Source organism: Eubalaena glacialis, chromosome 10 (genome assembly GCF_028564815.1).
Source record: "Eubalaena glacialis isolate mEubGla1 chromosome 10, mEubGla1.1.hap2.+ XY, whole genome shotgun sequence".
NCBI lineage: Eukaryota > Metazoa > Chordata > Mammalia > Artiodactyla > Balaenidae > Eubalaena > Eubalaena glacialis.
Window position 1 is genome coordinate 77,868,271 of NC_083725.1, and position 13,614 is coordinate 77,881,884.

The following is a 13,614-nucleotide window of genomic DNA, read 5'->3' on the forward strand; positions in this document are numbered from 1 at the left end:
GGCAAAAGAGAAAGAATGGTGATGTATTTGATGCTGGGCCCTCTGTGCCTGTGCACTGTTTTAAATTCCCATGACTTACTTGAGACCTCACCAATGTTTCAGTTCAGACAGTTTCAACTCCCCAAAGCTAGCCAATAGTTCATCCATCTCCCTCCGTGCTTACTTGCAATTGGAGGGCAACTGAATCATTGGTTGGCTGAACAATGAATTAATGTCCAGGGGCCATTTGCCTGGCAGCCTTCCAACTCTGCAGAGATTATAAAACTGACCAAAACCAAGACGCTGGTGGGAACTTTAAGACTCAGGACTATAGATCCCCCTGTCAGCTCCCATCACAACACCAGCCTCTAAGTTCCCTTTTCTGGCTGTACTCCAAGGCCTGGATGTCAGACTCTGGTGACTAAAGAGCTGTGTCAAGTAGAGGGGAGCGTGGGGAGACCCTGACAGTCTGCTGAGGCCACTATGAGCTGGCTCCCATGTTTACCTGATGCTTTATGTTAAGGCTGCTGAAATAAGTATCCTTTTAGTTAAAAGTAGTAAAACTCCTCTGGTTTAAGGACTGGGATGGTGGGGGTTGGGATTTTGCATTTCCTTTTGACAATCTCACCTAGAAGAAAAGTGAACCCACATGTGGTAGGCAGGGGTGAGTATTGAGAACAGAACCCCTTAACCAAGGGTCCTCTTAACCAAGAAACCTGTTATAGGCAGGATAATGGCCTCCCAAAGAAATCCATATCCCAATCCCTGGAATCTGTGAATATGTTAGCTTACATGGCAAAGGGAAATTAAGGTTGCAGGTAGAATTATGGCTGCTCATCATCAGCTGACTCTAAAATAGGGAGGTTGTCCTGGATTATCCAAGTGGCCCAGTGTAGTCATAGGGTACTTAAAAGTGGAAGAGGAAGGCAGAAGAGGAGGTCAGAGTAATGCAATGTGAAAAGGATTTTCACCCCCCATTGCTGACTTTGAAGATGGAGGAAGGGGGCCACAAGCCAAGGAATGCAGGTGGCCTCCAGAAGCCAGAAAAGGCAAGAAATTGGATTCTCCCCCAGAGCCTCCAGAAAAGAACATGCCCTGCCAATGCCTTGATTTTAGCCCAGTGAGACCCATGTTGGACTTCTAACCTACAGAACCGTAAGGATAATAAATCTGTGTTGTTTTCAGCCACCAAGTGTGTGGTGATTTGTTACTACAGCAATAGAAAGCTAATACCAAAGCCCATGATGTAAAGGCCCCATCAGGGACAATGGATAGATAGAGTTTCCAGAGCAGTTCCGGAGAAAGCATTAAAGACACCTTCAGTGACAGTTATGCTAGTGGGACAGACCTCTTCTTGGGAAAGCAGAAATGACCTTGCCCAGCATACTTAAGTTATGAGGAAGCTCTGTCTTCTCATCTCAGCCCTGGAAACAAACCAAAACTCCAGGCAGTTTCTTCCTGGAAACAAGTTCTTACTTGGGAATGAGTACAGCTTGCACTGTGGGGCTTTGAAATGGTCTTTGTGCTTTGCCTCCTGTGCAAATGCTTCTATAGGGCTCAGCTAATGTTGGATAAATTACCACTCTCTCCTTGGTGATGGAAAGAAACATATGTCTCTTAAAATCATGGATTTCCCCCCACTGAACACTCTATTTGGTTGGAAAAATAGCAAATTTGGGTTGATTTTTTTAATAGACTGTTTTTATAATACTTTTGGATTTACAGGAAAAATGCAAAGGTAGTACAGAGAGTTCCCATATGCCTATGCCCAGTTTCCCCTCTTATTAACATCTTACATTAGTAGGGTGCATTTATTATAATTCATGAACCTATATGGATATATTATTATTAACTAAAGTCCATAGTTTATTCAGATTTCTTCAGTTTTTACCTAATGTCCTTTTTCTGTTCCAGGATCCCATGCAGGATACCGTATCACCCTTAGCCATCACATCTTCTTAGGCTTCTCTTGGCTGTTACATTTTCGCAGACTTTCCTTGTTTTTAATGACCTTTTCACAAAATTTAACTCAAAATGATCACAGACCTAAGTATAGAACATAATGTATAAAATTTACAGAAGAATACATAGCAAATCTATGTGATTTAGGGGTTTGGCAGTGAGTTTTTACATATAACACCAAAAGGACAATCCATGAAAGAAAAGTTGATGTTGGACTTCATTAAAATTTCTACTCTGTGACTGGGAAGGAAGCGAGACTTCACGGTCTTTTCTATTGTACCTGTAGAATTTCAAACATGTGAATGACTTTGAAGTATGTAAAAGAAATAAAGAAATAAAATTGGGTCTAAAAAAAAAAATTTTCTACTCTGTGAAAGATATTGTTAAGAAAATGAAAAGTGTATGGTCTGTATCTAGATTAACTTTTGCAGATGGACGTCCAGTTCTAGCACCATTTGTTGGTACAACTATGCTTTCTGCATTGAATTGCCTTTGCTCCTTTGTCAAAGATCAGTTGACTGTATTTGTGTGGGTTTGTTTCTGGGTTCTTTATTCTGTTCCATTGATCTGTGTGTCTACTCTTTTGCCAGTATCATGCTGTCTTGATGACTGTAGCTTCATGGTAAGTCTTGAAGTCTGGTAGTGTCAGTCCTCCAACTTTGTTCTTCTTTAATATTGTGTTGTCCACTCTGGGTCTTTGCCTTTCTGTGTAAACTTTAGAGTCGGTTTGTCGATATCCACAAAATAGCTTGCTGTGACTTTGACTAGGATTACCTTGAATCTATAGGTGAACTTGGAAAGAATTGACATCTTAATACTGTGTCTTATAATCCATGAACACTGACTATCTCTCCATTTATCTAGATCTTCTTTGATTTCTTTCATCAGAGTTTTGTAATTTTCTGTATATCAGCCCTGTGTACATTCTGTTAGATTTATATCTTAGTGTTGCATTTTTGGGTGCTACTATAAATGATATTGTGTTTTTAATTTCTAATTTTAATCATTTATTGCCAGTGTATAGGAAAATAATTGATTTGTGTATATTAACCTTCTATCCTGCCACCTTGTCATAATTACTAATTGGTTCTAAGAGTATGGATTTTTTCTGTTTCATTTTGTTTTGGTCAATTCTTTGGGATTTTCTACATAGTTAATCATGTTACCTACAAACAAAGATGGTTTTATTTCTTCCTTCCCAATTTGTATACCTTTTATTTCCGTCTCCTGTATTATTGTAGTAGCTAGAATTTTTAGTATGATTTTGAATAGGTGTGGTGAGAGGAGACATCTTTGCCTTGTTCCCAATCTTAGGGTATAAGTATTCCAGTTTCTCACCATTAAGTATGTTAGCTATAGTTTTTTGGTAGATGTTCTTTCAGGTTGATTTTTCATATAGAGAAAAATTGTCGGGATTTGCCGACCAGACAGTGTAGTTGTCTCTAGCTGCAAGAACTTCTGGCGGGGGGCCCTTGAGCCATTTAGAAATTAAGGGAGCTTGAGTACCTTTTACGAGGGCCAGAAATTAATCATTGGAGTCCTGATAAGGATCTAGAGCAGCCTATGTATCTCACTGGGGCCCACTTGCACTGAAAGAGAAAACATCTTGCTTATTATCTTCTTGCCCTCCCTCAGTATGTTGTTTGGGTTTTTCATCTGTAGACACGGGGAGCATGCGGGGAGCGTGGTCCAGGGCGTGCTGGGGAACAGATGAATTCGCAGCCCTTGACACTCTGGACCCCACCTACTTATTTGCCCCTTGTTCTTCCCCGCATTTCCCCTGTGTGCGCCCTGCATTCCCGGTGCTCGGACATAATCACGACTCTCTCAGCACCTGCCCTGTTGGTCCACACTTTGCTGTTTATACACAAGATGTGCTTTTTGTGGGGCACCTGTGTCAGATGGAAATTTAAGTTTTTCAAAGTCCAGTTCACCTGTCCCCCTTTCTGGGAATCCTTCCCAGTCTTCCACATCCAAAGTTATCCTTGTTCCCCCCGAGCTCCCACAGCCTCTAGTTACATGTCTCTCACCCCTGAGTGCAACATACTGCCCACTGTGTTTTTCTGTGCCTGCCCCTCCCACCACCCGTGAACAGATTGAGGCAAACTCATGTCAGATCCCCAAACCCTTATCCCCAGTGCTGACACCAGGTCTGCTTCAGAGGAGGTGCCTGGTAATGTTTATTGGTTGAAGGAATGAAATTACTGGCCTTGCATAAATAGACCCTTTTGTACTCTTAGAAACCTCTCTCCATTCTTCTCAGCATACTTGTTTTCTGCCTGGTGTTCACTGAGCACCTGTATATATATTCTGGAGTGTAAGAGATGCCTGCAGCTATTCAGTTTCTCATGGAAAAAAAGGAAAGGGAAATTACTATTCATTGCATCGATCAACTTTATAATCCTGGTGTTCCATGTACTAGTTAGGTACCTAGAGGCACAGGAGGCAGAGTGTATACTGGAACAAAATGAGGGTTCTTTCAGCAGAGAAAAAAACAAAATCAATATTGGAGAGGAAATCAATAGTGTCAGCTATACCCTTGGGTTTTTTTGTTTGTTTGTTTGTTTTTTGTTTTGTTTTCGTTTTTTTTTTTTTTTTTTGATGTGGACCATTTTAAAAATCTTTATTGAATTTGTTACAATATTGTTTCTGGGTTTTTTTTGGGTTTTTTGTTTTTTATGTTTTGGTTTTTTTGGCCACAAGGCCTGTGGGATCTTAGCTCCCCGACCAGGGATCAAACCCACACCCCCTGCGTTGGAAGGTGAAATCTTAACCACTGGACCGCCAGGGAAGTCCCTATACTCTTGTTTTATACAGAATTGTTTTATACCGAACTTCAGAGAGGTTAAGTCACTAACATAAGGTCCCATGGCTGATAAAAATAGAAGTAGGATTCAAATCTAGCTCTTTCAGACTCCAAAGCCCATCCGTGTACTTTTTCTGCTGTGCAGCTGGGTGCAGAGTCAGACTGTGTTTCCCAGAAAAGCCAAGCCCCCTCTCTCATGGTGAGCACTTCAGGAGTTGAGGCAATCGCCCCGCTCTCCCAAGCCCGACCTTCAGCTGGGCATTTAATCTGTTCATTAAGTTATGACTAATGGCGCCACGAGACACCGAGGGCTGCACATTCAGACCTAGTTTTAGATTGTTAGAGACGGTTCGAGGGATAAACATCATATTCATATTCTATGCCGAGAAAATTCAATTGCAGCTCTTTCTCTTTCAGAGTACAAGGATGGCGAGGGGCTTCTGCTGGGTCCTGCTTTGGTTTAATAGAAATGAAACCTCCAAAGCATGCGGGCTGTTTTGGGAATGTGGCCACTAATGCAGCCCCATGGGGCGGGGGCCAGGCCTGAACCGGGCAGTTTGCATATTCACTTTTACAAACAGTTGGCTCCGAGTCAGCAGTTAATGGGATGGGAATGATGTTCCTGTACCAAATCATTTCCTGAAAAAAAAAAACATTTCCAATTGCAAACATATCTCAGCCTTTCTTCTCGGGTTTGTTTTGTCTCTGTGAGTGAATTAAAGAGGCAGGGCAGAGGGGAGTGTTTCTGACTGGGGATTTTTCATCTGAAAACATTCTTAACAATGATCTACACAGAAAAAGAGATCCCGTTCAGACCCACCTTTATATTTGGCTGCAAATACTGCATTTCTAGTCACGCGTTAGAGGTCTAAATATCTCTATATTCACAAATTGGCTCTGGCTGTACAACAGTCTTCGGACAGAGGCAGCTTTTTTCTCTTTACAAAATGTATGCTGGAAATGCTGCCCTAGAAATGTGCCCACACATGCACACACAGGGTCAGGCCAAAATACAGTTTTTTCCCCTAAGGACAGGCTGAAATCCTTCTTTACATCCTATACACTGCTTTGCTAAATTGTGCTTCAGCTTACAACCTGTGCAGTGAAAGGGTGGTCTTAACAGTTTTTTTCATTTATTCAACAAATGGTTCTTGAGTGCTTACCATTTTAAGTAATAATAGCAAATAATTACATAGCTCTTACTAGTACCAGACACTCTTCTAAGTGCTTTACATATATTAACTCATTTAATCTTCTCAACAACCCTAGGAGGTAGGCAATATTATTATCGTCCCCATTTGCAGATAAGGAAACTGAGGTATAAGAGGTTGATGAACTTGCCCAAGGTCACATAGGTAGTAAGTGATAGAGCCTGGATTTGACTCTAGGCAGTCTGACTCTAGGCAAAATTTGACTCTAGTCTCCTCTTCGGAGACTAATAGCAAACAAAAGAGAAAAAGTGCCAGTCTTCCCACGGCTTACATTCTGTTAAGGGGGGATAGCTAACAAACGTAGAAATAATAGTTATTTCAGATCGTGATGAGTGCTATGGAGAAAATACAATACAAGAGGGAGGCAGGGGGCTAATCAGAGGGTCCTGTAGGTCTTAGGAAGGAGTTGGGGTTTTATTCTGAGTATGATGGGAAGCCACAGGAAGGCTTAAAGCAGGAGAATGTATGATCCTGTTTATATCTTTATAGATCATTCTGATTGTGCTATAGGAAGTAGACGGGGGCGGGGAAAATGCATCAGAAAGCAGTGGGCTGGTTAGAAGGTGGTTCTGGTTATTTAGGTGAAAGATAATGGGGACCTGAACCAGGATGATGGTGGTGGAGCTGGTGAGAAGTGGTTGGAATAGGGTCTAGGGTCCTGTTTTGGAGGTGGAGCCCACAAAACTTGCCGATGTATTGGCTGCAAATGGTGAGGAAAAGAAGTGAAGGGTGATTCCTCAGATTTTGGCTTGAACCCTTACGCAAATGGTAGTGCCATTTACTGAGGAGGATAAGAGTAGGGGATGAACAGGTCTTGATATAGTGTTGCTATGGTGAGGGTGAGGGTGCTGAAAATCACGAGTTCTGTTTTGGATGTGTACATTTGAGATCTCCACTAATAGACATAAGAGGAGACATTGAGTCTAGAGCTCAGGGTCAGGCCTAGGCTGGAGATTTTGTTTGTTTTTGTTTGTTTGTTTCTGGGTCTTGTTTTAATAATGGCTTGACTTCTGTTTTCACAACCCAGTGATGCTGGGTAAAATAAAACCAATAGAGAATAAATTAGGTCAAACTTGGTGGTTCTTGTACATGAAAAATATCTAGGAAGATGCTTCATTTTTATCCTATCCCTGATTCTGTTGCCTTGAATTCACTTTTAGATAATTAAATCTTATTAATTTTAAAAATATATAATAAAGCATACATCAGGCTGGAGATTTAAACATGGGCATCATTTGGATCTATGGGATTACCTAGGACAGCGCCATCCAACTGAATCTCCTGTGAGGAAGTCTACATTCTCACTGTCCAATGTGGTACCACTTGCCCCATGTGGGCCATTGAGCACTTGAAATGTGACAGGCGCAACTAAGAAACTGAATTTTTAATTCATTTAAACGTCAGTAGCCACATGTGGTTAATGACTACTGTATTGGACAGCACAGACCTGGCCGGGGGTGGTGGCGGGGAGCGGACACGGGAAGGAGAAATAGATGGCAGCGAGAGCTAGTCTCTTCAGTGGCCAGTAAACCCAGTCTCACACCCACACTGAAACGTGACTTTATTTCCACTGCCCGTTGCTTGCGTAGCAGTGCTTGTTAAGTAGTGGAAATCTTGCTTCTTTGTAAGAAACAGCCTGGAAAAGAAAGCAAACTGCTAGTCCTAGGAGGAGTGCTAGAAGACATTATAGAGTCTAACAGGAAGCAGTTGTTCTTCGCTGGAAAGCAAATGCAGTCCTATACCTGTAGACTCATTTAAACCTTGAAGGTGTCACTTACATTTTTCAGTTATGTTTTATGGGGGTGGGGGGAATTATATAGAGTGGTGGGTGTCTGTGGATTTGGAGATTCAAGATGGTGACTGGCTGATATCCCATATGAATGTCAAGATCCCACAGCAACAGGACTAAATACCAGCTTCATAATCCGAGTTGTGTCCTTTAGGGCAGAGTGGGTTTCACTCCCTTTCTTAGGCAATCTCGTTCCCTGTCCAGCTGCAACAATCAGTGAGTTTGCTAATATGAAAGAACTCTTTGTAAGCAACTGCCTTGTGCTTAAGAGTTCTTGCAAGTATATGCTGGCAATCGGTGAGGCCGTAGTCCATAAAAATAAATAAAATGGAAAGATGGGACATTGCTTTTACTAAAGGTTGATTGCAGCTGCCGTATCAGCCCTTTAAGAACCCTTTGGTGATCAATGCTTTCAGAGAAAATGGTCATTCTGTGCTTAACTGGTGCAAAGTAATTACTCAAACTGGAATTGAGTAGAGGTGAGGGGATTTGAGCCACTGCTTTTAGGAGAGGTAAAGATCCAAGGTAAGTGCTCAGCAAGGGTCCATCACACAACTGGTTTTGTGGTAGGGATTTTTATTTTTCACTAAGGCTTCATGTGAGGGTTCAGTGCATGGAGGGAGCAGGCTGGAAGTCTTTAGTGGTCATGGACCTCTTGTTATTTTTCTTGAGAACAGTGGAATCATAGATTTCTAAGATTTGGGGAGTAAGAAAGAACTTACTGGTCATCCTGCCCAGCTCTTCATGTTCAGCTGAGGGAACGGGCCTGGAGAGGTGAGGTGCCTGGCCACAGGGCCCATGACTCCTTACAGCTGAAGGGACAGGTCCAGAGCCCAGGGAGAGGCCAGAATGAGGTACTCTCAAGCAGCAGCTGGGGCCAGGTAAAGGAGGGAGGTGGGATAATCAGAAAAATACTCAGGGAAGCCGAATCAGGAGAGAAGTCAGGGGAGGGTTGAACTGAGGATGGAAACGATCTACAACATAAATGTAGCCTCAACGTGGGGACCTCGTTCATCCAGTCAACAAAGAGTTGTCAGGCGCACGCTGCACCAGATGGCAAGCCCTGGAAGGAGGGACAGGCAGGAGGCAACGGCAGAGACTTAAGAGAAACTGCAGTGCCCACCTCACTTCTGTTTATCCCGAGATCATTTCCGAAAGGAGGCAGATTTCTGTGCCCTATTTCTCCAGGAAAGCGAGTGAGGTGACGGTCAGAAGAGGTGAGATGAAGGGGACAGTTTGGTCCTTTTAGCAAGGAGAGGCAGGAACTGGATGCACGCTGAGCCACAGCTATAGGCTAACCTTGGTGCTTTTATTTCTCAATCCACATTGATACGGAATACGACTGTTACGAGCCCCACCCCTTGTTGTCTGTGGGCTACAGTGTGACTCTGTGCTTCCTTCTTGCAGTGTCAGAGCTTCAGGAGGAGGGCATGAACGCCATCAACCTGCCCCTCAGCCCCATCCCCTTCGAGCTGGACCCTGAGGACACAATGCTGGGTAACGGGGTCTCTTGTTCTCTGGGTTAGCCTAATGCCTTCAGGTGGGACCACCCCGCTGACTGTCTTTTGTTTTTAAAGAGGAGAACGAAGTGCGAACAATGGTGGATCCCAACTCACGCAGCGACCCCAAACTTCAAGAACTGATCAAGGTAAGAGGAAGTTAGAAGGGGCTTCAGGTGCCTCCCAGACTCAACAGGTGTCTCTAGACCACGCACCCTGTGCAGGCACCACACGAGCCACTGCGGAGAGAATAGAAAGGCATGGCAGTCCCTGCCCACAGGCAGCTTGCGGTCCAGTAGGTGGACATCTACACGTTAACAGGAGTGGGACATGACAAGTGCCCAACGAACGGTGTTGACCATAAGCACCGGAGAAGTTAGCGCAAATAAGTTCCCATTTGCCAGGATCCTAGAGCTCACACAGTCCTTTCACCACTTTTCTCAAGGACCCTCAAAAGCACCCTGTGAAGTAAGATCTAGTATCATCCCCATTTTACATATGAGGAAACTGAGACTCAGAAGAGCCAGATGGTTTGTTTATGGTCACAGCTGAGTGGAGGAGATGGGGTTCAAACAGAAACGAATGAGATGAAATGAAATACTGTGCATAATGTACTTGGCACAGTGGCTGACAAATGGTCACCCTCAAAAAATGTTCGTTTCATCCCCCTTCTGATTCCTTGTCCTGTGTCTTTCTTCTTCAGCTTCTTCAAGCTGCACTTAGAACAAAAAGGCACTGGGTGCCAGAGTGATTCGTTCAAAATGCAAATCTGAATATATCATTTTCCTGTTCAAAACCTGTATGTAGTTTCCTAAGAACTGCAGGTTGAAGCCCACAGTCCTGGGGGTGGTGTTTGAAGCCTCCATGCTCTAGTTGCCTCTTTAACCTCAGATAATCCCTGCCTGGCAACACAAGGACACCAGATCTGTTCGTCTTGGCTCCCCGTACACACCTGCGCACCGTGCTTGCTTCGGCCCTGCCACCACCAGGCCTTTGGTCATGCAGTCCCTGTGCCCAGGGGCTCTACCTGCTCTTCCCCTGAAGCCAAAGTTGGGTCATGTCCTCCAGGAAGCTTTCTCTAAACCCCAGGGCTGTCGCGCAGCCCCTCTGTGTGCTGCTGTGGTTCATGCATTTAGTTCTGTCACTGTAGTCACCACATGGCATTACAACTACTCATGTACTTCTCTGTCTCCTTCGCTAAATGGTGAGCTGCTTGGGGTTAAAGATTGTCTCTTTTTTTCATCATTGTACGCCCAGGATCCAGCACAGAGTATGACATACAGCAGGTATTAATAAATGCTGGGTAGGTAGATGTTGGATGGATGGATGCATGCATGGATGGATGGATGGATGGTTGAGGGAGAGAGGGAGGGAGTGGGAAGGAAGGTAGGGGAAGGGGAAGAGAGGGGAGGGAAGGAGAGGGGAAGGAAGGAGGGAGGAAGGGAGCAAGGAAGCTCCTGCCTTAGGACAGTAGAACCATGTGCTTTGAAGGCACAGGGCTCCAGCCAGGGATGGAAACCTAGCCCAGCTCCCACCTGTGTTGTAAAGGCAATTACTTCTGCCAAGTCAAAGACGTCAAACACAAAAGATGATGTTCCATATAGGTGAGATGGTCAAAAAGGCAAAACTGTAGTGGTTGCCTGAGGCCTGTGATCAGGGCAGGGGACGGAGCACAGAGAAACCAAAGGAACCTTCTTAGGGCTAGGGAACTGTTGTGTGTCTTGATTGTGGTGGTGGTTACACAGCCGTGTACAGTGACCAAAACTCATCAAACTGTGTACTTAAAATTAGTTAATTTTATTTTAGATAAATAATATCTTCATAAGCAAAACAAGAGGTTAAAATTAAAAAGGCAATGGCCTTGTGCAAACTTCAGTTTCCTTACCTGATGCTACCTGCCTCTCGGGTGTTGTGTGGATTAATTGGGTGAGACATCACCTGGAATGCCTCTGCTGGATGCCTGGTGCACGGAGGACTCTCAGGGAATGACGGGAGCTAAGATACAGACAAGGCAGGAGACTGCACAGCCCCACTGAGAGGGAGCCTGGTGCAGGGAGGAGACCGTGTGCCTTGGAGTGAGGTGGACAAGAGTCCGATTCCTGTCTCCGCTCACAGTTAGCTCTGTCCTTGGGCAGATATGTTTACTTCTGTGTTTTTGTTTTTGTTTTGTTTTGTTTTTACTTCTGTGTTTGATTTCCCCTCCCGAACACAGTAACCGCCTGGCCAGATGTCACAACGGGAGAGTGCTTTATTTATGAATAAAATCTGCCCTTACTGACCATTTGGTCCTTGCCGCATGTAATTTTTTTTTTTTTTTTTTGGCTACTCTGCACGGCATGCGGGATCTTAGTTCCCCGACCAGGGATCAAACCCATGCCCCCTGCAGTGGAAGCGCGGAGTCCTAACCAGTGGAAGCACAGAGACCACCAGGGAATTCCTGTAATTCTTTTCTACCACCTAGTGTGGGAGGTATCTTCAACCTCAGTTATAGAGGTGGGGAATCAGAGGCTCAGAGCAGATAACTAGTTTGCCTTAGATTCATAGGTCACAGAGGTACACACACAGAGGTCCATGGATGACAGAGGTACACACACACACACACACACACACACACACAGACACACACACACACACACAGATGTCCATAGATCCCAGAGATGCGCAAATTAATTAGTAGGTAAAGTGGGGTTTTCAACCTCAGTTTGCATAACTCCAAAGCCCATACTCCTGCCGGTACAAAACCACACAGCCAAGCAATGTGCGAACGTTGCTTGCCATTCGGGGAAGGAATGATAGCGGCCAGAGGTATTAGCAGAGACACTGGTGCCATCAGCACTAGAAGAGCTCATACCTGAAAGTTAACAGGGCCACTGGGGCTCCCACTCACAGCTTGTCCACATACTGGGTCATTTGGATAGTTCTGTTCCTTTCAAAATCTGAAGTTCATTTAAATTTTAACCGTCCAGGATGAGAAAGCTGTTCTATAAGAAAATACCCCATGACTCTTCTCTTATTCTGTCTCTCTCTGTGTAGGTATTAATTGACTGGATTAATGATGTTTTGGTTGGAGAAAGAATCATTGTGAAAGACCTGGCTGAAGATTTATATGATGGCCAAGTCCTGCAGAAGCTTTTTGGTAAGAGGAGAGTTGAATATTGCAGTGGATGTCTTTAATCTCCTAGTTTAGAGTTGTTCTCCGTTCACAGCAGTCCACCTGGAATGGAATAGGAATGGGTCCTGCGTGGGATAACAGATCAGTTAGATGTCCTCTTGGAATGTTTTACATGAATGCATTGCAAAGGGAGTCTTTGTGACCAGATGGGGCTACTCCCCCTCACAGCCGAGGGTCATCAGCATGGAAAGACTCCACCGTACACTGGAATACATGCCTCGCCCTCTCCAGAAAATTGTGCTCCTGTGACCTCTGTAGGTCTGTTTACATGTGTGTGGAGATGCATGTATGTGTTTGTGTGCCGCTCTCCTATGGACCTGTGTGTATGTATGTGTGTTTGTGTGTGTATGTGTACCTCTGTGATCTATGGCCCCGTGTGTGTGTGTGTGTGTGTGTGTGTGTGTGTGTGTGTGTGTGTTCCTCTGCGTATCTCTGTCTAGGTTGGTGCAAGTATGCGCTTTATGATGCTTGGCCCCTGTGCGTCTCCAGGTAACTTGCGTCTGGAAGGGTATGTGTCCCTGTATCCATTCATAGCTGTTGTGTGAAAGTGTGGAGGAGGCAGGGACGGGAGACTTCAGGGTGAGCTTGGTGATGAAAGGACAGATTCAACTTGACTGGATTTGGACTTCCCCTCTCTGCGCCCCACTTTCTCTCATCCTAACCACTGCCCCAAGTTCTAGACTTTCATTCTTAGCTGCCCACTCCACTCGGCACCTCCACCTGCGTGCACCTCACGCTGAGCTCATCCGCTTTCCTGAAGATGTTCCTGCCCCTCTGAGTGACTAGAACCCCTTCCCCTCTTCCTTGCCCCCCCATGGCTGTGGGGCGGGGCGGGGGGTCTCCAAGGCCCGTTTCTTGCTCAGAATTCTCTCCCGCATCCCTCCTCCCTGCAATTTTCACTTGTCTGAACTGTTGAAACAATTTCCCGACTCACCTCTTTGCTTTCCATCTCACCTCCTCCAACCCGTTCCCCACACAGCTCGCTGAGGAACCTTTTTCAATTGCAAGTCTCATCTTGCCAGTACTCACTCTCCCCTACCTGTGGGACAAAGTCCAGGCCTATTAGTACAACATTCAAAACATTTCATCATCCGATCCCCAGCTGTCTTGTCAGCCTCACCTCTGACCACTCACACACGTGGCTCATGCCATGTAAAGTGCTTAGAATAGCACCTGATGCACAGTGAGTGCCCAGT

General features: G+C 44.8%; 1 protein-coding gene across 1 annotated transcript in view; it reads left to right on the plus strand.

Annotated features, from left to right (window-relative positions):
• Positions 1–13,614, plus strand: part of PARVA (parvin alpha) — a 178,657-nt gene that overhangs the window by 87,828 nt on the left and 77,215 nt on the right. Inside the window, exons 3-5 of the mRNA XM_061201469.1 lie at positions 9,155–9,244; positions 9,325–9,395; positions 12,280–12,382. Coding sequence (XP_061057452.1) covers positions 9,155–9,244; positions 9,325–9,395; positions 12,280–12,382 — 264 coding nt within the window. The remainder of the gene's footprint in view (positions 1–9,154; positions 9,245–9,324; positions 9,396–12,279; positions 12,383–13,614) is intronic.